General features: G+C 35.8%; 1 protein-coding gene and 1 long non-coding RNA gene across 3 annotated transcripts in view; one reads left to right on the top strand and one right to left on the bottom strand.

Moving 5' to 3' along the window:
- Window positions 1-5218: 5218 nt before the first annotated feature.
- LOC115424531 (uncharacterized) lies at window positions 5219-24670 on the bottom strand. The gene is made up of 4 exons (XR_003936093.1): window positions 24548-24670; window positions 20765-20772; window positions 13490-13499; window positions 5219-5236 (listed from the first exon to the last, which is right to left on the bottom strand). It is a non-coding gene; the product is annotated as an uncharacterized LOC115424531 (long non-coding RNA).
- Window positions 19000-26335, top strand: part of LOC115424530 (SH3 and cysteine-rich domain-containing protein 2-like) — a 66886-nt gene continuing 59550 nt past the window's right edge. Inside the window, exon 1 of one of the 2 annotated variants that reach the window (XM_030141858.1) lies at window positions 19000-19620. In XM_030141858.1, coding sequence (XP_029997718.1) covers window positions 19534-19620 — 87 coding nt within the window. In that variant the 5' untranslated portion in view covers window positions 19000-19533. The remainder of the gene's footprint in view (window positions 19621-26335) is intronic. The other variant, XM_030141859.1, reaches the window with a different exon arrangement.

Here is a 26335-nt window from a genome sequence, read left to right as displayed (position 1 = left end):
AGGCAAACACTTTCAACGGATAACAGGCGAAGATTTCACTTGTACAAAAGAAATAACCCTTCATCAGCTTTTTTTTTTTTTTATGGTACAAAAGGCACGACAGGCTCTTAAACAAGATGTTACAAAAGACTGCACACACACTTAACCGTGCGTGTCCTTTTGTACAGCAGACTTGCCACTTGCCACATTGCTTCGGATCAGTTTTATTTCATACGCGCACATTCGGTCCCAAACACTGGAGTTCGGTTGAGGATTCGGACAGAGGGCGAGAGGTGACTCTACAGTGTGTGTTCATGGTAGATCAACACCTGAGAAATTTCAACCACAATTTTGACAATGACTGTAGTTCATATAATTACTGTAAATTCTTTCCTTTCTTTTTTTTTTTTTTTTTTTTTACAATTAACCGATATAAATGAATATGTACGTACGAATAAATATATACCTATATTATTAACATTTGTGTACTTTTTTCTCTGTTTTTTCTACATGCAGTCGTGGAAAAAAATATTAGATCATCAAAAGTCATCAAAAACGACAGTTTACAATCAAGTACTAACTTCTGTGTGTATCATGTGACTAAAACAGACAGAAAAGAAAAAACAAAATGCCTAAAAGCACTGTTTTTGGTAGTACAATGCCACAGATATTGATGTAAGAATTTAAGTGATTTTGGTTATTATCAAGAAAACATAGAAAATGGCTAGATATCAGCTCTGAATTAAAATTTTTATGAGCTATTTTTGATATCATTATATTTGTCCAAACAAATGTACCTTTAGTTGTACCAGGCATTAAAATGAACAAGAAATAGAAGAAAACAAGGGTGGTCTAATATTTTTTTCCGTGACTATATTTATGAAACTTCAATCCACTCAGTCATCACCTCTTTGCAAATTTTTAACACTTTATCATTTGCTTCACACATTTTTCACTATTAGAAACATGCAAAACTGTTGGATTAAGTGTGTGAAACAAAGGGAAACCACACAGCTCCCATATATTAAACATTACTTGCATAATTACAAAGCTCTGAAGCACTTTTGCAAAACTCAATCAGCACTCAGCTGTTTGCATTTGTGAGGCAACAGCAGTCAATGGGCTCTATGCACAGCCCCACTACTTCCTGAACTTCAGGCGGGTCCTTTATTTCCTGTCTTTCATTATTGGATATACTGATTAATCCAGGTGTGCCTAATTAATCAGTAGTCACAACGAGAAGTAGCAGACACACCTGGATTAATCACTGTGTCCAATAATGAAAGAAAGGAAATAAAAGACCCACGTGAAGTTCAGGAAGTAGTGGGACTGTGCATAGAGCCCATTAACATAGAAAGACTGCATGCAAGAATAAAATGAAATGTCTTTCTGCAATGTTCCAACCAGGCATTGCACAAATTAAGGTAAACCAGGTTGATCATTTGTCGTCTATTTTATAGTGATCACATGTGTTGTTTTGTTGAAATATTTGCATTTGTTGGTAGGTTTCAGTGTCATTTTAGCTGATTAGCTCTGCACTTCAGCAGCAGTTTAGTGACACAGCAAGAATCTACACAGGAATATAATGAAAGAAACTTTATTAGAAAACATTCTAATTATTAATCTCAAAAAAGTGAAGGTACAAAATACAGTGAGCTTTGTGTCATAATTGGAAAAAGAATTGCACAAATTTAAGCTAAATCATGCCTCTATATATATATGTTTGTTTTTTTGTAACTTTTTGTAGTGATTCATGTAATAGAGGACTAGAACACAGGTGTCAAACATGCAGCCCGGGGGCCAAAACCAGCCCACCAAAGGGTCCAATCTGGCCCTTGGGATGAATTTGTGAAATGCAAAAATTACACTGAAGAAATTTACAGTCAATTCTTTTACTTTAGGAACCATATGAAGCCCTACTTTAGTCTCAAGTGGGTCAGATCAGTAAAATACTATCATAAAAACCTACAAATAATGACAATTCCAAAATTTTCCTTTTTGTTTTAGTGTAAAAAAGTTTAATTCCATGAAAATGTGTAAATTTACAAACTAGCCTTTCACAAAAAATATGAAAAACTAGAAATGTGGTAAGAGAGGTAAGTGCAATTGTACTAATATTCTGCCATTTACTAAAATATTTTGTGTGTTTGCAGATCCATTGTGATCTGTAAGTTGTAACGCACATTTACAAATGATAAGCAGAGGCAAAATATAGCTAAAATTGCACTTAATTTTCTTAATAAATTTCAGTTTTTTCATGGTTGTTCATGTTATTCACATTTTTAAAAGGGCAGTTTATAGATGTAAACATTTCCATAATGTAATTTTACTTTTTTCACTATAAAACATATTGAAATGTTTGGAGTTGGCATTATTTATATTATTAGGTTATTAATTCACTGGTCCGGCCCACTGCAGATCATACTGGGAGGATATGGCCCCTGAACTAAAATGAGTTTGACACCCCTGGACTAGAATGAGTGATGAGGAAAAATCTGATGCAATGCAATGAAAGTGTTTAGTTTGGATGAAAACCAAAAGCAGCAAGTTAGTCTGGTCTAGGTGTTTACTTCAGTGCAACAACAGTTTATTGGCATAGAAAGAATGTACACACAAATAAAATAAAATGTCTTTCTACAGCATTCCAACCGAAAAGTACAAGTGCAGGCTTTACTGGAGAGGAATAGCACAAATGAAGGTAAACCATACTGATCATGTGTCTGTTTTCTAGTAATTCATGTGATCACAGGTTGTGTTTTGTAAAAATATTTGCATCTGTTGGTAAGTTTTATTTATTTATTTAATTAATTAATTAAATCAAGACAGTGCATATTAAAGAACATCTACAACAATTTAAGTTTTAGTGTGTTTTTAGTGTCATTTTAGCTGATTGGGTCTGCATGTGGGGGAACAAAAACATTACTGCATGTCAACAGCAGTTTATTAGCACAAAAACATTGCACGACAGTAGAGCTGGGTGATAAAACATTACGATATATCGCTAAATAACTTTTCCTTGATAGAAATATGAGACATGCTCGATACAATTTTGATAGAATTGATTCGTCCATGTTTTGACAGACACAAGAACAGCCAATCATAATTAAGTAGCACCATGATGAACCAATCACGCTTGAGCCAGGTCAAGTTAGGTTGAGGCACACAGCACACGCTAAGCTACTGTTGCAGCTGGAGGTAATGTGTGTTGTAAACATGACCAATTCATGAGGCCCAGCATTCAGTGGATTCAGGCAGTGGATATAAGTTAGAAGTTGTGAAAATTTTGTGTAAGCTCCGGCATACAACAGAGACATAGAAGCTGGGAGTCCACCTTCAAAGCCTGCTAAGTTTCACTTTTGGTTTTACGGCAGTTTTTTTTTGGTTTTACGGCAGTTACTGAATATAGAGGGTATGCACGTGATGTCACCGCTAGCGGAAGTCAGTGCGGTTCCGTCCACTGAGTGGCAGAAAGAGGGAGATGAGCAGCGGCTTTGGCTTGAATACTGCGAAAACTTTAGAACAGTCTAAAAAATGGGGAAGAGCTGTTGTGCCATTGATTGCACAAATAGGTTTAAAAAGCACTCGGAGCTATCGTTTTAGCGGCGACCTAAAGCCGAAGACAGAAGAAGCAGATGGATCGCTGCAATTCATAGAAATAACTGGAATCCAGACAACCAAACCTGGATTTGTGTCAGGTAACGTTAATTTATGCTGTTTTCTTGTGTAAAATCATACCTTAAATTACATATCATTTTGGCTAACGTTACTTCTTAGTAAAGTTCTTAATATTAGCATCTGTCATTTAGTTTTATATTTCATAACTGAAACGTTTTTGTCTTCAATTGTGTGATTCTGAACCTTGTGCTCTACATGATTTGTAAACTAGCTTAAACTGAGGCTAACCTAGTTTTCCAAATAAGGGGGTACTCTAGCACAAAGCTGTTGTAGCTGTGTTGTATCAAGTATTTGATGTTAACTCTACTGAAATATCCACAGTACCAGTAGATCATCCACTCACTTGGGTCAATACTAAGGGTTCAACTCCAGTAAATCAGTAGTGAACTGTGAGCACTACTGCTGGGCCTTTACCTTGGCAATCACCGCCAAGAAAATATGTCTGCACTGACAGAAAACCTCAAAAACAATAGTATGTTGAATTGAAAGCACTCACCAGCTGTAATCCTCTAATTAACGATGACGAGGATGTCAAAAACTCTTTGGCTTTTGTATGCTTTCAGCCTTTGCATTGGGTATTTTCCCGGCGTTGAAATCAAGTACATATAAATGTCAGGATACGTGATTTACGCCCACATATCAGTGTTCGTGGACTACTTGTTGTTTGGTAGCTTGTATGGATCCATGTCAAGTCCAGTTGTCTTTAATTTCATGTTATATTCCACATTTTTCCCGGTCTCGCTGTAGTTACTGCTGTACTCCATCATGTTGAGCCGGTTTGTTTTTGCCACTCAGTCTGACTTAGAGGGGCATGGCCCAGGGGGGAAGTGACGTATGTGCATTACCTCTATACCTGATGTTGTGCCAAGGTACTTATGCTGAGTTCCAGGCCGGTTTTTGAGCCCGTAAGTCACAACTCCAAACCACTACTCACGACTTTGTAACATTCCAGGCAAGTCACACCAAATTGTTTGAGTGCAAGGAATTGTGGTAGCTAGATGTAAACAAACCAGCATGGTGGACCGTACGTTAGATAAGATAAGATACTTTATTGTCATTATACAGAATGTACAATGAAATTCAGGTGCACTATCAGGATACGGACTCATAAAATAGCAATAGTAATAAATAGTATTAATAACTATAAAATATAAATGTATAATAAAAACAAAATATAAAAACAAATATGCATCACTCACATATCAACATCCACACATTCATTCCCTCACACATCCACTTCCTTCTTTATCACACAGCAATACATCACACACACATCCCGTCAGTGCCAGTGTATACAGTGCAATGTACAAAATAGTGCAATTAAAAAATGTCTGTACTTTAGTGGTTGAGTTCATTGTTTAGTATAGTTATGGCTGTGGGGTAAAAACTGCTCTGAAATCGTGTGGTGCGTGTTTTTATAGATCTGTATCTCTTTCCAGATGGCAGTAGTTCAAAGAGGTGGTGGGCAGGGTGGAAGGGGTCTTTGAGGATGTTGCGGGACTTCTGCATACAGCGAGAAGAGAAGATGTCACTCAGGGCAGGGAGTTGGGAGTTAGTAATGTTCTGTGCAGCTTTTATGATCCTCTGCAGAGCCTTCTTGTCTGCTGCAGAGCTACTCCCATACCATGTCAGGATCCTACAGGTCAGGACGCTCTCAATGGTGTAGCGGTAGTAAGACACAAGTAGATGTTGGGAAAGGTTAATCTTCCTGAGCGTTCTCAGAAAGTATAGCCTCTTCTGTGCCTTTTTTACCAGCATGTTGGTGTTAACAGTCCATTTAAGGTCCTCTGTGATGTGGGTGCCCAGGAATTTCACACTTGCCACCCTCTCCACATCTTCACCACCTATGCCCAATGGCCTGTGTACATCCTTTTTCTTCCTAAAGTCAATTATAAGTTCTTCTTAGGCTCATTTACGATCATTTTTATCACCAGAGGTGCTTGTTCTTTGCTTATTTGAAGGAAACAGAGGAGTAAAAACGGTGCATAAGTCAAGACAAGCTGTTCTACCTTTTATGTTATGTTATTTGTATATTTGGATACGTATTTGGTATTAGTTTATTCTCTCATTCAATGGACTGAAAACTAGCTAACGCTAGAGTAGCTGCTGATTATGCAGAGCATTTGCCGATAAATAATGTCAGAGCAGTACCTTGTTTTAATAAACAGTTTGCATAAACACCACATCCATGGAGGCTGCCACTGTTGTTTCACGGGCTGCGTGACATCAGAGCTCGGAACTGGGAGTACATCGATCTACTACGAGTTCACGGGTGGAAAGTCACAGGTTTGACTGCCATTCCAGTGCATTTTCACTGGTAGAAGGTTGGAAAAACTCGAGTAACAGGTGGTCTGGAACGCAGCATTATCCCTGCTCAGAATTGTTTCCTCTGGCTTCCGGAGCATAATTTAGACTTTTTAGTTCATGATTATGACTTACCATTGGGATTTTTTTTCAGCAGTAGAAACAGGCTTCCATACGTAGGAAGCCTGTTCTTCTGAAAAAAATAAATATCCCCATGGTAAGTCATAATTATGAGATAAAGTCAAAATTATAAGATAAAAAGTCACAATTATGAAATAAAGTCAAAATTATGAGATGAAAAGTCATAATTATGAGATAAGAAGGCCATAATTATGAGATAAAAAGTTGAAATTATCAGATAAAAAGCCATAATTATGAGATAAAAAGTCAAAATTATGAGATAAAAAGAAGAAATTATGCTCCCGCAGTCGGGGAAACAATTCTGAGCGGGGATGTGTACCTTGGCACAACACCGGCATTGTTTGGTGAAGACGGTCTGTTTTGTTTGTGTTCTCTTTTAAAACTTGAAAGCTTTTGCCTGCTGGTCAGACTTTTAGTTTAGTTTTAAATATATGGACTTGTTTTATTTATCTGACACTGCTGTATAATGTTCCTTAGCACATCTGTCACGTTCAACCTCTGACAGAAATTAAATTATATTTAAATCAAAAATAACCTTCTGATGTCTTCACAACTAACTTATGACTAATGGAAAATTTAAGCTTGACAAAAATAGTGATATTTGATTTATATCGTGATATGTATCAATATTGTCTAATATGAAAAAAAAAAAAAAAACACACTTGAGAATAAAATGAGGGATGCCTTGTTAGAAAATTTATTTTTACAGTATTCCAATCATGTATTTCATAAAAAGTGAAGGCACAAAGTACAGTGTGCTTTGTTTTCTCATAATTGGAGAAAAGAATAGCTCAAATTAAGGCTGAACCATACTAATATTTCATATTTTCTAGTGTTTCATGCGGTCAAACATGTTGTATTGTCAAAGTATTTACTCCTGTTGTGTGTTTTGGCTGATTAGATCTGCATATGCTCTTTTCTAAAACACATTTAGAGATGATGCAAACCCGTTAATGTGTGATCACTGTTGGATATGAGCAGTAGATGGCAGCAGTGGGCCAGTTGGGACTCCTCCATTATTGCTGCTCTGGTTTCTGCTCTCAGCTGGGTGCAGGATTCAGGATCCTTTCAGCTGTTCACATAATGCCAATTCAGCTCTTTCTTTGAAAATTAAATTACACTGTGGCTCTTACAGGGGCTCTAAATCCTATTTTCAACACTGGATGATGCTCTACTACAGCAGCTCCCTGTTAGTGGAGACAAACCGTTCCCTGAACAAACACTTCTGACGCAGTCGTTCTGTCGTTTTCTGTTTAAATATTGTTATTTTTGTCCCAGCGTCACTACTGTTGTGTCTCCTTTTTCCAATCGACCTACTTCTTGTAGAATCTGGACAAATTACATGAAAACCTAATGGTTGTGAATGATTCCTGCACCTGTAGGCCATGAGGGTTCACTGAATGGTTAGATAAGAATGAAAATGTTGTGAATCATGTACTCTGGCCTTTCATTCCCATCATCAATCACAGAATATCTTTTGGAAGATGTTGCTGTTAACCCTTAAAGGACTACAACTATTTTTTTGTTTCTTCCAAATTAATTTTTCTCACCATGTATTGTAATATTATCTATTTATTTTACTGAATATATGGATGTTCATAAAAGTTCAGAGTAAATTCTAAGGTTATTATATGAAAACAGAGAAAACCGAAGAAAAATATGCTGTTAACTGAACATAAAGTGTCTACAATCACTGTCAAGAGAAATCCAAATGTTTTCAGACAGATAGCCTAGGGAGGTAAATATGTGATTGACAGATGTATTTACCAATAACTGATCAGATGCTTTCAGACGTGACCTGGACGTGATGTTACTGCTCTATTCTGTCATTTTATATATATATTTAGGCTTTTATTTTTGACTGAGAGGAGAGATCTGCAGATGGATGGTGTGTATTTGATTCCTGATTTCAACTCTTCACTTTTTAAAGAACCCATGCATTTTATGTTAAGTTTTTTTTGCGTTGGGTTACCTCTGTATATAACCTTTCCTAAGTGGTTTATCACCATTTATGTTATCATCAGCATTTTGCTTTAATCTGTTTTTATCCCACCACCCAAATGGGAGGCAAAGGGTATTTTTTTTGGTTCAGTTTGTTCATTAACACTCTAGCAGCAAAACCATTGGTTGAATTCTTACCAAATTTGGTTTATAGATTGCCAGTGACCCAGAATAGATCTCCTTACATTTTGAGAAAAGTGGGTCAAAGTTAAAATTTTTTCTTAATTTTTAAAATCTTTTTTTTTCTTCCCCATTTACTTATAATGGACGGAATTTAAAATGTCTGTAGCAGCAAAACTATTGGTTGAATTCATACCAATTCATACCAAACCTTCAGTTTATAGATTGCCAGTGACCCAGAACAGATGGGATTACATTTTGGGAAAAGTAGGTCAAAGTTCAAATTTTCTATGAATTTTTAAAATCTTCCCATTAACTTATAATGGGTGAAATATGTGTAAGGGGTGTGGTTTGTTGTGCCTGGCACCACTTGTTTGTTTGTTTGTTTGTTTCGTAAAAATCATGTATGTTTCCAAATTTAAGACCTCACTGATCATGCAGATGCACAAAAAAAACAGGCAAGTTTTAATCACTATTGTATCCAAACAGAGGAAATTGAAGAAAAAATGACTTTTTCAGCAAAATACAATATCAGATGAATAGAAAAATAAGTGTCTACTGCCACTGTCATTTGTCAAAGTATATGGGTTTTACTGGTGAATTAATGTTGCAGAAAATGACGGAGTTTCCATGTTCAATACGTCTAAAAGGGTCTAATCTGATGACGATGAAAAGCTGAGAAACTACATTTTGCCTGAATTATTTATATGGAATGACAGGATTAATGGTTCAGAGGTTTTTAGACATTTTATATCAGTAGATGCTTTTGGTCGCTGGTGGATTTTTAGGTCTTTGAGCGTTAAATGGTGCAAAAATTGCTCAAGATCTTCATCGGGTGATTTTTTACTATTCGTATTTTGCAACTCTTTGGTGCATTTATGTTCAATTCCATGCAGGTTGTTTCATTCTTGTAGCTTTTGTAGCACACACTGTTACTGTTCTCACTCCTTGTACAGCTTCTAAGCCTGTCATATGGTAAATTGATACTGATGATGATTGATGCTTTCCTATTACACAAGTAGAAGATTGGCAGCCGCTCCTCGTTGAAGATGTCACAAACCATTCGCTCGACAAAGATCCTGAATAGAAAACACCGTAATAAATACATCATTGCAAGTTAGATGCCGCACAGGAATATTTTTGCAACTTTTCAATCCACTCCTACGCACCTGTCTAATAAATGTGCAAAGTGTTCTTCCACTCTAGAGCCTTTTAACATGAGTTTGTTCTTTTTGTTTTTTTTAAAGAGTCATTTCTGTGAAACAGATTCATGAGGCTTTATTTTGCACAGACCAAAGCGATCATGAGGAATATGGCTTTACCCAAACACATTACCTTACATCAGGGGTCTCAAACATGCGGCCCGGGGGCCAAATGCGGCCCTCCAAAGGTTCCAATCTGGCCCGTGGGATGTTTTTGCAAAGTCAAAAATTCCACAGTCTTGAATTGAATTAACCAGAAAAAATTAGCTTGAATTAAGGAAAAAATTTTGAATTAAGCCAAAAAAAAAAAATCTTCAATTAGGTAAAAAAAATCTTGAATTAAGCCACAAAAAAATCTTAAATCTAGCAAAAAAATCTTGAATTAAGCAAAAAATCTTGAATTAACAACTTCAGTTTTTTTTCTTTTAGTGCCAAAAATAACATTAAATTATGAAAATATTTACATTTACAAACTATCCTGTAACAATCAAATGTGAATAACCTGAACAAATATGAACAACCTGAAGTGTCTAAAGAAAATTAAGCACAATTTTAACTATTTTCTGCCTGTTCCTCAGTGTTTAGTGTCTTTGTAGATCTGATCCATAATGCACATGTAGAAATGATAAGTTTAGGAATAATACTCTTAAAATTGCACTTATTTTTCTTAGGAAATTTCAGTTTTTTCAGGTTATTCACATCTTTTTTGTTTGGATAGTTTATAAAAGTAAGTATTTTCCTAATTTAATGTTTTTTTTTCTTTACACTAAAAGATAAATATTTGGAGATGTCATTATTTATATGTTATTATGCTATTATTTTACTGGTCCAGCCCACTTCAAATCAAATTGGGCTGAATCAAATCGGCCCCTGAAGGAAAATGAGTTTGAAACCTATGCCTTACATAGTGATTTTTTTCAAGAAAATCATGGTGGTTGGAGCCTACAGGCGTGTTTTGTTAAATGTCTTCACTACCTGCTCTCTAAGAGGATCAGTGCCGAAGTACTGAAGCTGTTCCGGCTGCATGGGGTTGAATGGCACCTGATGGCATAAGATATTAAGATTTCTTCCTCCTCTTGTCAAGTGCGAGTCCTAATTTGTCCGTACACCACACTATGAAGAATCGTTTTCCCAAACATTTTTCTGGGGACACAGAAAACTGTTGTGACCTAATTTACAATAGACTGTATCTATAAATCATAAAGAAGTGTGAATCTGTGCACATACACACATTCTTAACCACTTCTGCTGCCTTTTCTGCATCACTGCAATATAATATTATCTACAATACATAAACCAACCAGGAGGAGATATACATTTGATTCATCTATGTGTTATATCAAACAAATGCATGATAACCCTTTATCGGGCAAGTAACTAGACCAGGGGTATTTAAATCCGGTCCTCGAGGGCCGGTATCCTGCATGTTTTAGATCTTTCCCTTTTCCATCACACCTGGAAGCCATTACATCGTTATCAGGCTTCTGCAGAGCTTGATGATGAGCTGATTAATTGAAGCGGGTGTGCTGGAAGAGGGAAATATCTAAAACATGCAGGATACTGGCCCTGGAGGACTGGATTTGAATACCCCTGGACTAGAGAGTGACAGCAACAGTTACCGTGAGGCGTCAATCTCAGGTCCAATGGGGTCTACAGGGTCTGTAAGGTCCACCTCTGCATGAACAGTGAGTGTACCTGCTTTGTTAGGTACCATGAAGTAATGGTACTAATGTAAGGAATGATGTTCGAAGGGATAATGTGGATGTGGACAGGGGTCTGGATCAGCACTTATGTTGTAAAAGTGATGTTCTAATGTTCTAAAATGCATGTTTCTTTTCACATTACAAGTTTTTTCTTGCATTTTTTATATATACTTTTTGGATTTTTTTTTTTTTTTTTTTTTTTGCCACATAAAGGCAAAGAACCAAATACTCTAACTTTATTGATCTTCATTACATGACTTTTTCTTGTATTTTTATATCCCCAAAATTGAGTTTTGGGGATATAATGATTTTACCCCGAACACCGCCTCCGGATCCCAGATATCCTTCGTGTGAATGCAATAGCTAGGACAGATTTGTTTGGATTTCTTCTCCCTTGATAACCAACATAGGGGACCCCTAGTGGAAGAACCCTATCGATTTCAGCTTCTCTAGTATTATAGTATTGTAAAGCATCCAAATGGGGGCACTTTACTTGAAAATCAGTTTTTTGGGCATAAATCAAGCAATAATAGGCTGATTGAGATACAATTTGGTTCATATTGATCATGTTACAAATGTCCATTTTCTTTGGCTACCATCCAGAGTTCATATGGTGTCATTTTCATTCACTAGGTGGAGGTTTGTGGGGAAAAATTGGTTCTGACCATTATTCTGCCACTGTCAAGTCAATGTAGCTCAAAGTGAGTTCATATCAATTGTCTAATAATTATTGTGGATAAATTTATATATAGCAGAGAGGGATATGTATACATAGAGCTGCGGAAAAAAATATTAGACCATCAAAAGTCATCAAAAACAACGGTTATGCAATCAAGTACTAACTCCTGTGTGAATCATGTGACTAAAACAGACAGAAAAGAAAACATGGAATGTCTAAAAGCACTGTTTTTGGCAGTACAATGCCGTAGATACTGATGTAAGAACTTAAATCATTTTGGTTATGATCAAGAAAACCTGGAAAATGGCTAGATATCAGCTCTGAAATTAAACTCTTATGAGCTATTTTTGTTGGCATCATTATATTTGTCCAAACAAATGTACCTTTAGTTGTACCAGGCATTAAAATGAACAAGAAATTGAAGAAAACAAGGAATGGTCTAATAATTTTTTTCCGCGACTGTATACTTCTTGGATTTTTTTTTTTGTCACATATGGGCAAGGAATCAAATACGGTAACTTGACTGACCTTGATTTTCTGCATAACAACAAAAAAAAGAAAAATTTCACAAAAGTAATAAAGTCTTATGTCCTCCAATAGCACACTAAGGTTGAAATTTTGAATTTCAGAGTGTTTCTGTGAGCCCCCTCCCTATGGTTAAAACAGAATGTGCTCTAACCTGTCAAATCAGACCCTGTGTTATGCACATTTATTTGACAACCAAAATGAAATCTCCAGTCACTGGGGATGGATTTTGTCAATCGATCAGCGCAGGCTTTTAAGTGTAATTTATCAGAATATCTTGCCAGCCTGAAGGAAATGATGAGGAATTTGTTCTTTTTGGTGAATTATCATCAAGGCACTAACCTACTTAACATGAAATGGCTCTTACATCACTCTGAGAACAAACAGCTCATCTAAAGAGCACATCTCTTGTCAGAAGGGTGCTTGTGGTTTTAGAATATGACCCTGGGACACTTTGGGAGCTCTGTATTTGTGCTGACGTGCTCACATCAGATGAGCATTCAGTATCAATTCATCCATCTGCACCGGTCCTGTGACTGCACCATGACGACCGCTGTCATGGCTGGGATTTGTCTTCCGCCGCATGGGACTCATTCTGTCCCTCTCATCCTCCGATTGTTTCTCTGTTCTCTAAATCACTCTGGGATCAATGCATTTTCCCTCCTGTTCTGTTGTTCATTTTTAGCTGCCATGTTTCAGCACCTAGGGGATGAAAGGTGGGCGGCTCAGAGGAAGAATTTTAAGACCGTTCCCCTCCTTCAGCAGTTTTTTTTTTTTTGTTTTTTTTTTTTACAAGCCTTTTCTGTTTTCTGGGTCTGAACACAGATCACAGCTCACTGCACATCATCCCACTAAGACACTGTGTTTCTGTTTATTTTTAACCACAACCCTGCTGCTGTACACTTGACAACTTTTGACTTGACTTTTTTTTTTTTTGTGCAGATCCTCTCTTTCACTGCTCACTCTGCTATCTGCTTTGGTTTCTGAGTGAAGAAATAATTAATGAGATAACAGTAGATCTCCCCCTTTTGTCTTTATCCCTCTCCATTCTCTAACACACCCACGCCCAAAGACTTTCTGACAGCTTAGAGCGAACTTTGATGTCAGGCTTAGGTGAAGAAATGCACTGTAGATAGAGAGAAATATTAATCACATTTGACAGTATATTCTCTTGGAGATAAGACCCTCTCTGCATCTTATTCTGAACTGTGTCATATTCAGTCACACAGGTAACACTTTGTATTAAGCAACTAGCTGCTTGTATATTTTAGTAGCATATTTGCTCTTTTTTTGTCAATAAAAGGCTTATTCCGCATGGTAAGACTCAAACTAAGCCTCTGACTATGTATTACATAACAGTAAAATTACAATTCTAATATGCTTTGCTCAGTACCACAAGAAGTCATTCTCCCTTGGTAGGACTTAATGCATTTTGTCTAGTATTATGTAATCAAATTGTGTCTAAATTAAGATTTGGTGACAGGATGTGTTCCTGCTTATTAACCCATAAAGACCCAAACATCCCCATTGTCTAAAACCATCTACTGATCTAAAATGTATAAAACCTGTTGATCCACTAATCTTATCAATACATGTAAATAATTGGTGTAAAATACAGTTTGTCATCTTTTCATGGTCATCAGATATGACCCATTTGGATGTTCCGAGGCTCCGTAGTTACCATGGAAACACCGTCATCTTCTATAACATTGATTCACCAGTAAAACCCATGGAGTCGATCAGTGACGGTGGATGGAGACAGTTGTTTTATGTTCAGTTAATGATAGATTTTCCTGAAAAAAAACAAACACTTTTTTTCACTTTTTTGGTATAATAACCCTCACATTTAATCTGAGCTTTTATGAACATCTACAGGGTGGGGAAGCAAAATTTACAATGAACATTTAGTTGTTTTTTTCTCAGCAGGCACTACGTCAGTTGTTTTGAAACCAAACATATATTGATGTCATAATCATACCTAACACTATTATCCATACCTTTTCAGAAACTTTTGCCCATATGAGTAATCAGGAAAGCAAATGTCAAAGAGTGTGTGATTTGCTGAATGCACTCGTCACACCAAAGGAGATTTCAAAAATAGTTGGAGTGTCCATAAAGACTGTTTATAATGTAAAGAAGAGAATGACTATGAGCAAAACTATTACGAGAAAGTCTGGAAGTGGAGGAAGCACCAACAAAACGTACCAAAGCTTTTATTAAAGCTCTCAAATCCAAAATTCTAAAGGATCCAACCAAATCCATGAGAAAAATGGCAATTGAACTTGAGGTAAACAAGACCGTTAGAAATACAGTAAAATATGATTTGAAGTTAAAATCTTACACAAGAACACCAAAACACTTGTTGACAACGGCAACAAATCCAACTTTAGCAATTTTTGGGAATCATGTTTATGGCCGCCTTCTAGCCCAGATCTAAACCCTCTGGATTATGCTATTTGGGGTGTTTTAGAACATGCTACCAATAGAACATCACACAGCAATGTCGACTTTCTTAAAGATACTATTAAAGAAGAATGGGAGAAGTTGTCACCCAAATATTTGAGGAACACTTGCGCAAGTTTCAGGAAGCGTGTGAAGGCAGTTATTGAGAAAGAAGGAGGACACATAGAATAAAAACATTTTCTATTATGTAAATTTTCTTGTGGCAAATAAATTCTGATGACTTTCAATAAACTAATTGGTCATACACTGTCTTTCAATCCTTGCCTCAAAATATTTTAAATTTTGCTTCCCCACCCTGTACACTACAAACAAAAAGTTAAGATTTTTAATTTTTTAGCTATTTTTTTCAGTTGGGATTCTTGCACAGTGCTTTTTACTTTTTTGTGTGTGAATTGAATTGAAACATATTTTTTAATGACCAGACAGTTTTATTTACAAATGTCAAAAATGACAAAAAAAAGACAAGAAAGAAATGAAATATCCTGAACTTTTTTGTAGTTTTTATTATCGGTAAAGTAGTTATTGGAAAATACCTGATTTTCACTGGAAAAATGCAAAATACAGTGGATTATTTCATAATAAATGGTGACAAATCACTTAAGAAATGTTAAATATAGAGGGAAAAAAATCATTTTGGAACTACCATAAAAGTAGCACTGGGTCTGATGGGTTAAATGTGGTCTCACACACAATTAGTTCAAAGTTGCTAAAAGGAAACTGAGGTAATGGCCTGGGGGTTGGAGAACAAACCCCCCAATGACCTAAAAAGCATCTACTGATCTAAAATGTTTAACTTCTGATCCACTAATCCTATCAATGCATTTAAATAATTCAGCTAAAATGCAGTTTCTCAGCTTTTCATTGTCATCAGGTATGACATGTTTGGACATTCAGTGCCTCCGTAATGAACATGGAAACATTGTCATCTTCTGCACTGCAAAAAAGGGGTATCTAAAAACAAGATAAAAACATGAAATCTGAGGAAAAAGGTACTAAAAAAAGTGAAATATCTGTCCATGCAACAAGATAATTCACTTGACAAGATTTCTTGAATTAAGAATAAGCATATGTACAGGCAAACGCTTGAAATAAGAAATTATCTCTTAACACAAGGCAAATTATCTAACACTTCTAAATCTAAATTTTTTTGGGTTTTTTTAATCTTGGTAAGAGCCCAATAATTTGCAGTGTGCAATATTGCCTCACCAGTTAAACCCTTCAAGTTTGACAAATGACTGGATACAGGCACTTTTTATGTTCATCTGGTGATGTATTTTGCCGAAAAAAAAGTCACTTTTCCCCAGTTTGCTCTGTTTTGATATAAAAATGATTCAATCTACTCTGTCATTCTTTGTGCATCTGCATGATCAGTAAATTAAATGCAGAAACATACATGATTTTTACAGAAAAATATAAGATACAGGGGATAATATTAAAGTAAATGGTGATAAATCACTTAGGAAAGGTTATATGTAAAGTTTAAACAGCAACTAGTTCATGGAAACTGCCTGTGTTCTTAAAGCTGCAGGAGTTAAAATCAGGAGGCAAATACACACCTTCCTTCTGCAGTCCAAATTAAAAGACCAAATCTAAAACCAGGTGATGGAATAGAACGATAGCATCACGTCCAGGTCATGTCTGAGAGAATCTGATCAGTGATTGGGCAAATACAGCTGTCAGTCACACATTTAACTCCTTATCCATATTAAAACATCCATGATTTTCTTATTTACAGCCTGAAAACACTAGTGAAGAATAGGCGCTGAAGTCTCATATTCTCTCAAACCACTTTAACTTCAATACCCTGGAAAATAACAGTTTAATTTCCCAGTGAAGCTATTAAAAAAAAAAAAATCAAACACTGCAGCTTTAATATAATGTAACCCATGGGAAATAGCATTTGTAACCTTGTCTTTTGCTTTAGGCGGTTAAAAAAATCAGCAGCTGAATCTGAAATTACACTAGTTTATTCACTTTCATCTAAAGTGTAATAAATTCATGGATCTTATGACTTCAACTGCTTTAAATGAGTCACGCTCATCAGAAATGGCATCTACTTGGACACGTTACAGATGAGATTTTTGTACAGAGTGGAAAATAATTATGTGCATATTTAAACCACTTTTGATGAATATTTTATAATCGACAATAATACACAAGCTTTTAGAATACAACACATTATATTTTGAGGATTAAACCTTTTGTTCCCTGTTAGAGGATCAATAAATCTTATCTTTTCCGAACTTTTCAGCTCCACCAAAGGGTGTTTTATTTCCCTCTAGATTTTTCACATGGTTTCATTTCAGTACATCTTTAACCCTCTGGTATCCCGTCCAGCAAGGCCCTTACTAAGCACCAAGTGTGCCTTTTTCGCACACTTGTGGAATAATGTCAAAAAAATTTTCATACAGTTTGTTTTTAATTCTTTTACACTTTTTTTTCTATTTCATCAACTTGAGGCGTAAATAAAAATACCAAATACTCAATAATTGTCACATTTTTTAACCCTTTAAATGCTGTGTTTGTAATGTAAACAAACCATTTTTTTTTTGGATGCAAAAAGCACAAAAAACATTTTTTTTTCAATACACTACATAAAAAGTGGATCACATATTTGATTTTTGCAGCCTGGCATATGTCAGTGATTAACTCCAACGCTGGTTAATTTGCAGTATTATTTTTGGCGCTAGGTCAAATGTTCAAAAATACCAGCATCTGTCGCCCGTCCACAAGGCCCTTACTAAGCACCAAGTGTGCCTTTTTTGCACACTTGTGGAATAATGTAAAAAAAAAAATTTCATGCAGTTTGTTTTTAATTCTTTTACACTTTTTTCCATTTCATCAACTTGTGGCATAAATAAAAATACCAAATACTCAATAATTGTCATATTTTTTAACCCTTTGAATGCTGTGTTTGTATTGTAAACAAAAAAATGTTTGGGGGGGGGGGGTACAAAAAGAAAAAAAAAAAAAGTTTTTTCCAATATACTACATAAAAAGTGGATTTTTGCAGCCTGGCATATGTCACTGATTAACTCCAACACTGGTTAATTTGCATTATTATTTTTGGCGCTAGGTCAAATGTTCATAAATACTAGCATCTGTCACCAAGTGTGCCAAAAAGGCACACCTATAAATCAAACTATAAAATATTATATATTGATTTATTTTTCTGCTCTAATTTGATTTTATTTTAGTAAATCAAGGTCAGCCCTAATCATACATATCAAATGAAAGGAAATAGTGCGTTTTAGGCACACTTGGGAGACAGATGCTAGTCTTGTAATTTTCTTTTCTTTACAATGTGCACATTTTAGTTGATGGCCAGAATTTTAAAGATCATGCAAAAATGAACAACTTTTGTATTCTAACCTTATTTAAATTGTGAAAAATAATGAGGTTTTTTAAAATGAAGTGCAAAGTGTGCCTAAAAGGCACACCCGAATACCAGAGGGTTAAACCATGCACTACCTCCTGTCTTTTCTATCCATCACTGGCACCTGAATGCTTGGTTCTACTGTAAGTATTTCAAAGAGCAGGTGGAAATGACACTGAACGAATGATTCTGTTAAACTGCAGTTGAGTCACAGACAAAAGCACCTTTCGCCAAACTCTGAGGCGAACTCAAAGTAGTCCAACTCCTTCCAAATAGGTCATTTTTCTGCTCAAGGAGAAGATGACTGCTCTGAGTCACCGCTTCATCAAACCTGCAGCAGAAACTTCAACAACAACAACCTTCACCATCACCAACTTCTCCACTTCAACAGCTCCCTGACAAATGAGCCACATGTTTTGTTTTGTTTTTTACCTTGAGCATCTCATAATATTATTGCTTGGCTATTTGGTTTATTATAGACGTGTGTCTGCGGTAGGTAGGTGTGAGTTTACACTAAATGTAAAGCAGCAGCCGCACTGGCAGTTTCTTCATCATAAATGTTTTTGCTTTATGCCAGCTTTGACATACAAGGCTGCGGCTGCATGGACACATAAGGAACATCTTGATTTTTTTTCACTCATATCCTCAGAGAAAATCATCTGTGTATATATACTGACAGCCCATTCTATATTTGGGGGGTTAAAAAAGCCCCACGCCCACACCCATGAATCCAGATTTGCTCTAAATGAATCCTGGCACAGTTGTAAAAATTGCCCCAATCATGCGCCTCAGACGCGCAGGAAGGCGTGCCTCAGATTGCGCTTAAATTTAAGTCTGTGCGCTGGTGGAAGGCACATTTCGCTTTGGATTTACATCTAGCGAGTGCTTCCAATATCACAAACTCATCTTTTTTTGCCGTCTGATTAGATTAAGCTGACATTTTTACACCGGTGTTCTACTGTTTCACACCTTTTTTAAAGAATTGGAGGACGGGATTGTGCCATATTGGAGCTGTCTGATGCGCGTCAAGAGACACTAAAAAAAAGCCATAGTCGACGTTTAATCCTTTGCTCAATGCTTATTCTGCTATAGCTCCAGCGAAACGTGTCTCCAAATCTATAATTCTACCTGTTTTGTTGTCAGTTTTTACCTAAACCTAGAGGTTCTGTGGAAGACAAATGGCTCTGAGACGTTCACCTCGCTGCGCGCACCGATCCCTGTGATGTGGATCTGTCACACTTTGTCACGCTTTTGTATGGCTATAGCTGGAGATTTTTTACACAGAGGACACACTTTGAGGAGTTGAAACTTTTTTCTTTTTTTTCACTGTCTGTGTAAAGGCTGACCGGTTCATCCCCAACACCGATGATGACTGAAAACAATGAGATGGAGAGCGACCCGCAGCTCCAGCGCTCTCCAAGCACCATGTCCATCCAGCCCATGTCATCCAAGGCAAGTACAGCTGACTTTTACCCACCAGTGACATGAAAACACTCATGATCTAATGTTCAGTCCTGCAGATTAGAACTGAAATGTCTCCTAAAAAAAAAACAAGGTGAAACAGCTTCAGATTCACTCCATGAACTTTGCAGCCACTTTGATCCAAACAATGAAACCAAAATGATTGAAGACGCAGTTAATGAACCTTCTCTCTCTCTTTTTTTATTTATTTATTTATTTATTTTTTATTGTCAATGATATCATAGTTTTGCGCTCCTCTGCTTGTGTCATTTTTTTCCGCTTTATGTAACAGTAATGATAATACTTGAGTTGCAGTTGTAATCATCATGACTGCGTCAGTAGGTGTAACCTCAAACGTAAGGTGTGATGTCACTGTCTCCCCTTTTCTGCCTCCAAATCCACTTCCTCCAAAATCACACACGCACACACAAACACACACACACACACACACACACACACACACACACACACACACATACATACACACACACACATATACACATGCACACAGATGCACAAAATGGATTTTATAGGATTAAATCATACGAAAGGAAAATAGTTTTTATACTGTTGTTTTTTCAGTAGATTAAAATAAATCCTTTGTGATTATTCTTATCATTTATGAGCAATACTGTCAATGTCCCATTCCATAATATATTATACATTTGACACACTTGCAAACACAGAGAACTGCATTACATTTAGGTGATAGTGAATACCCTAAAGATACTTATTTTTTTTATAATCCATGATTTACAGTAATTTCTTCTCTTCTTCCATTTCATTTTTTTATGTCCTCTGTTTTATTGTGGCCATTTTATATTAACTGATTTATGATTCATTCCTCACAGTATCAACACAGCAGTGTACGAATTACCCATTACAAGTAAAAGTTCTGCATGAGAAATCTTATTTAATTGATACTTTATAGGTATTATTGGTAAAATATAGCCTAGTTAAAGCACTGAAGTAGTGGTCCCTCTGATAATTAAATCATACAAAAGGAAAATAGTTTTTATACAGTTTTTTTCAGTCGATTAAAATAAATCCTTTGTGATGATTTTTATCATTTATGAGCAATACTGTTAATGTTTCATCCCATAATATATTATATATTTGACAAACTTGCAAACACATATAGAACTGCATTACATTTAGGTAATAGTGAATACCCTAAAGATACTTTTTTTTTCTATAACCCATGATTACCTCTGCCAGGAGGGATTGTGATCACTTTGCTTTGTGTGTTTGTTTGTTTGTTTGTTTGTTTGTTAGCAGCTTTACGGGAAAACTATTCCAACCATCTTTACCAAATTTTACCCACAGATAGGCCTAGGCCCTGGGACGAACCATAAAATTTTGGGCCAAGTAGGCCAAAGTTCAAGGTCACAGCAAGGTCACAAAATCTCAAATTTTCCTATCTCTCATCATTGAGCAATTTTTGAAAATTCATAAAAAAATTCAAAACGACTCTGATTAGCCTCCAATTTGATACACCCGTAGCTTATAACAATATCTTGTATCTGGCACAAAATTGTCTACATCCACTGTGGAATGTGGACTCTGTGGACATTTCAATTTAACACTGAAAATCCCATTTACAACACATTTTTCATTATAACTTATCAAATACTGATTGGAATTTAATATAATTTGACATACACATGACTGGTACCAAGCTTCAACTTTTTCTGTTGTATGGAACAACCTTGAAACTGTTTAATTTAAAAAGAAATAGTCGATCCACACATGCACACCATTCAGGGTGCTTGGCAGAGGTTTGCGTTCTCTGAACACTTGTTTACAGTAATTTCTTCTCTTCTTCCATCTCACTTTTTTTATTTCCTCTGTTTTATTGTGGCCATTTTATATTAACTGATTTATGATTCATTACTCACAGTATCAACACAGCAGTGTACAAATTACCCATTACAAGTAAAAGTTCTGCATGAGAAATCTTATTTAATTAATACTATATAAGTATTATTTGTAAAATACAGCCTAGTTGAAGCACTGAAGTAGTGGTCCCTCTGATAATTAATTGTATCTGACATCATTAGATTAATAGTGAAGCATTACTGTATGTTATGATTGTAACTGATGTACGAGGAGGTTGTCTGAACTATTTTATATCCAGTGATACAAGATAAATCTGGGCTCATTACATGATTAATGGGAGAGGAAATTAAAGAAAAGTTTAGTCTTTTTCTCCAACATTTTTTTTTTTGTGAGATGTGTAATTATTTAAAGGTGCTATATGTCGTTCTTATACTTAAAAAAAGTATATTTTTAAATGGCTTAAAGAATCACCTAAGTGTTTTGAATAAAGGGTCAGTGTATTGTATTGCAGCAATATAAGCTGAATTTATTCATAGCCATGGACTGACATGTTCCTGTGAATGTATAAGACCACTAGAGGGAGCACTGAGTCACTCTGCCAGTCTCTTGTCCCTTTTACACAGCATTTCTGTTACAGGAATATTTTGCCTTTATTCCAGAATAGGGATGTAATGATTACCAGTATAATGATAAACAGCGGTAAAATTGCCCACGGTTAGTATTACCGTTTAAATTTTAATTATCATGATAATCGTGTTTGATTACCGCACTTTTCTGGAGAAAACGCCTATGTAAAGATCTGCTTTTATGTCAAATATTTGAGTATAGTTTTAATTTATTACAATTTTAATTGTATATACCTAATATTTGGAACCAATATTCACTTTTAAAGTCTTTAAAAAGGTTCGTTAAGCATCTTTGTGTTATTTATGCAATAAATTATATACATTTTTCAAATCGGATTTTATATATTTTTTGTGTGTTTTCTGGACTTTTATGTTGATATTGTAGGTTAAAGTGAAAAAAATAACAGGCAGATGATATAAATGAAGTTGTGCTGAAAAAAAGATACCAAACATGGGTACAGTAAACATTTCTGTATATAGTATATAAAGACAAAATCAAAAAGGCTGAAAAATGGCCAAAATAGGCTCAGACCACTAAGGATTAATACTTGAATGTTTCTGCCAACAGAAGGTACATTGTGCCAATTATTTTATTGGGTTTTTTTTTTTTTTTTTTTACAAAATACAACTTGGTTAAATTATTTCACTGTGTGTATCAGTACTTTTTGAACATTTTGAGCACAATTTCAACAATACCACGATAATAATGATAACCGTGATAATTTTGGTCACAATAACCGCGATATGAAATTTTCATATCATTACATCCCTATTCCGGAACAACATCTGTGTAAACGAAATGGTGGGATCAGCTGGTCCCACCTTTGTTACTGCTCGGTAATGCTTCTGGAGGTAGTAACAGAGAGATAAAGGTGGAATCATGATTCCGGAACGCTATGTAAAAGGAACACCTCTCATTCTGAAACCAAGGTGTGGCATTTTGATGATGTATTGTGTGTGCGACCCCTCCCCAACGCCAGGAGGATTTGAAAATGAGCGCAGGCCGTATACAGTAAACAAACACATCAACGCGACCAGAAAGATGTTGAACTGGGTAGACGCCAAGATCCGCGAGCTGTTATCACTTTGGGCAGAGAAGCCATCTATGATAATTTGTGGAACGGTGAAAGACTCTGGAGAGGTTAGAAACACCGCTATACTCTGGGTATTTCCGATGAGCAAGTTAAACGGCACATAATACACTGTGTCACCGCCCCTTTGATTCTGGAACGTAGGTCCGCTGTGTAACAGTCATAACAGTCCAGCCTGTCTCACCTCTGTTACTCCTTTGGCTTGGCTGTGGAAATCAGTCAATGGTGGAAAAAAGGTGGGATCACCATCTTGCCTTTTTAACAGGATTTCTGTGTAAAGGTGGCTTCTGACAGCACTGAAAACTAACACTAAGGCTGATTTGAGGACAAGAACCTATAAGACAGAATTTTCAGCATCAAAGAAAGTATCAAAGTAAGTAAAACAGAGGTGTTGTTGTTGTTTTTCTACACTGGACACAGCCCTGAATGAAAAGAATGGAGTTTGATGCTGAAATAACAGCATTTCTTCTACATGGGTGAGTTTGATTATGAGGCTTATGAAGGAATAAAGTTACTATGGGATGTTATTATGTAACTTGCTGTTTGTTGATCCACAGTTCAGACTAAACTGTGACAGTTCTGACCTCGTTTGGACGATTCCAAACAGATCTTTAGTTCAGCTACTGACAGCACAAATGTACAGAAAACTGGGGTGATTTATGGTTTAATGTAAACTATCAGCTGATTCAGCTTGTGAAGATTATAAGGCATGGTGTTATTTAGACCGAGTTGTCATTTGTAGGAGAAAACCTGATGATCCTATTCTGTGAATTTGTGTTAGTAACGACCTTCACACTTTATCCAGTAAATCATACAGTTTATGAAGATGTAATGCATCAGTGGTTTTTATAGCTGTGAGTGCATTCAAGGACACGATAGCTCTGATAGTTTGGATAATGAGTATTATATTACTGCTTTAAAGAAATGAAACCATGTGAGGTGTTTAACTCATAAAGCTCCAAACCTCCACCAGCAACCAAAAGCATCTACTGAACTCAAATGTTTAACACCTGTTGATCCACTAATCCTATCAATCCATGTAAATAATTGGTGTAAAATGCAGTTTGTCATCTTTTCATGGTCATCAGATATGACCCATTTGGACGTTCAGAGGCTCTGTAGTGAACGTGGAAACACTGTCATCTTCTACAAGATTGATTCATCTGTAAAACCCATGAAGTTTGATTAATGACAGTGGATGAATGCACTTGGTTTTATCTTCACTTATTGATATCTTTGCTGAAAAAGTTACTTTTTCTGTGGTTTTCTCTGTTTTGATATAATAACCTTGGAATTAACTCTGGGTTTTCATGAGCACCAAAATGAAATGTAGGAAAATACATGATTTACAGTGAAAAATACAAAATACAGAGGATAATATTATAATAAATAGTGATAAATCACTTAAGAAAGGTTAAATATAGAGGAAAAAATCATTTGGAAATTGCCACAAAACTAGCATTAGGCCTTTATAGGTTAAAGGGAAAAATCACAATTTTTTGGTACTGTTAGCAAGTCATAGACAAAGTGAGTCGACTAAACACTACTGTTTTTCACACATAAGAACAAAACATGTTAGAAAACAGTGGTTTTGGTTGGTTTTAATATATTGTGCTGTCCCTTACTAGTCGCTTTTCCATTGACCCTCAAATTGCACAAATATAACTTGTGCATAAAAATTTGCCTAATGCAAAATCAACAGTTCCGCCAAAACTCTCATTTTTGATGAAAGGTTTTTGTGCTGGCAAGAGGTGGTTTTTTGGGCGTAACGAAATTGGTATATCCCACAAAACTGCAGTGAGAAGACCTGTTTCTGCAACTAGAGAAAAAAGGACGTTGAAGGATGTTTCAACAAGCGAAGAAGAAGAGTTTTAAAAGAAAGATGGCACGGTATGTGTGGACATACCAGGAAACTGAATAATTTTTTTAAATTTAGTACGGGATAGAGGGGTAATGTATAATAATAATGAATATATCTGTAAATCAACGTGATATTTATGTTCGTCGCCATGTTAATGGAATGATTTGTGTCGTCTCGCGATAATAAATAAACAAATCATCGCATTTGTGATTTAATGGACGATCCGACATTATGCTCTTCTATTTTTTGACATTTCGTAAATATCGGTAAGGTTTTGCGCCGATGTCCAATGGAAAAGCCACTAAGGTAAAATCTTCATCTTAAAGACTGAAGTGAATGTACCTCGGCCTGATTGCAATCAAGGGTACCAGAAAGGGTGCACATATAGATAAAAAATAATTATGCTCTATCAAAAATTCAGACAGGCCATTTTATTTGTCTGATATTTTTCTTTTAAAGTCCAAAATATTTTTGTATTATGGTGTCTACTAAAAATTTCGCAGGCTTGCCCCTGTCAAATCAGAAATTATTCAGTGTACGGACACTCCAGCCTAATAGCCTCCATATTTAATGCCTACAAAGATATACAAATGTTTCAGCACTCAGGATAATCATGCATTGTTTATTGCATATATGTCGTGGCCAAAGCATGTGTGCTGAAAAATTCCATATATTGACAGGAACAATAAAATTAGACCCACACATTTTGATATGGTTTACGGACACTACTTGGTGTACGGACTCTACAAGATTGGAATGGAAATCTGGCTTACCACATGGTCACATCTCTGTTAGATCTGTAACTAAGTCTTCCTGGTACAGGGGTAAATAAACATTTGTGAACAAGTTATAACAATATATCTGTAAGGCATATACGCCATATTATTGATGGAAGTATATTGGTGCACGGACACTACATGAATTTTGGTGAACAACGCACCATTGAAAACATGCGGTTCGACGTAAACATCCGTTTGCCACATTGTTACCAAATTTTCTGCAGCCAGGGAGCATACCAAAATCTGTCTAGTTGTGCATATTTAGTCATAATAATACTTAAATAACAGGTTCCCATTCTATTATTACAATTAAAGGGCTGGAAAAGAAGGGTTTTCAGAACAAAATGGTTGATAGTCTTAATACTGAAAATAAGAACTGATAATCAAACAGCTGTTCAACAAAAATGATCAATGAAAGAAAAGCAATGTGATGTGTGTATTTTGTAATAAAAAAGACACAGGAGTTGAGTAGTAATTATTTATTGTTACAAAACATTATGTACAATAATT

Source organism: Sphaeramia orbicularis, chromosome 8 (genome assembly GCF_902148855.1).
Source record: "Sphaeramia orbicularis chromosome 8, fSphaOr1.1, whole genome shotgun sequence".
NCBI classification, from domain to species: Eukaryota; Metazoa; Chordata; class Actinopteri; order Kurtiformes; family Apogonidae; genus Sphaeramia; species Sphaeramia orbicularis.
The sequence above is the reverse complement of the archived record's forward strand: the minus strand, read 5'-3'. Positions and strand labels throughout refer to the sequence as shown.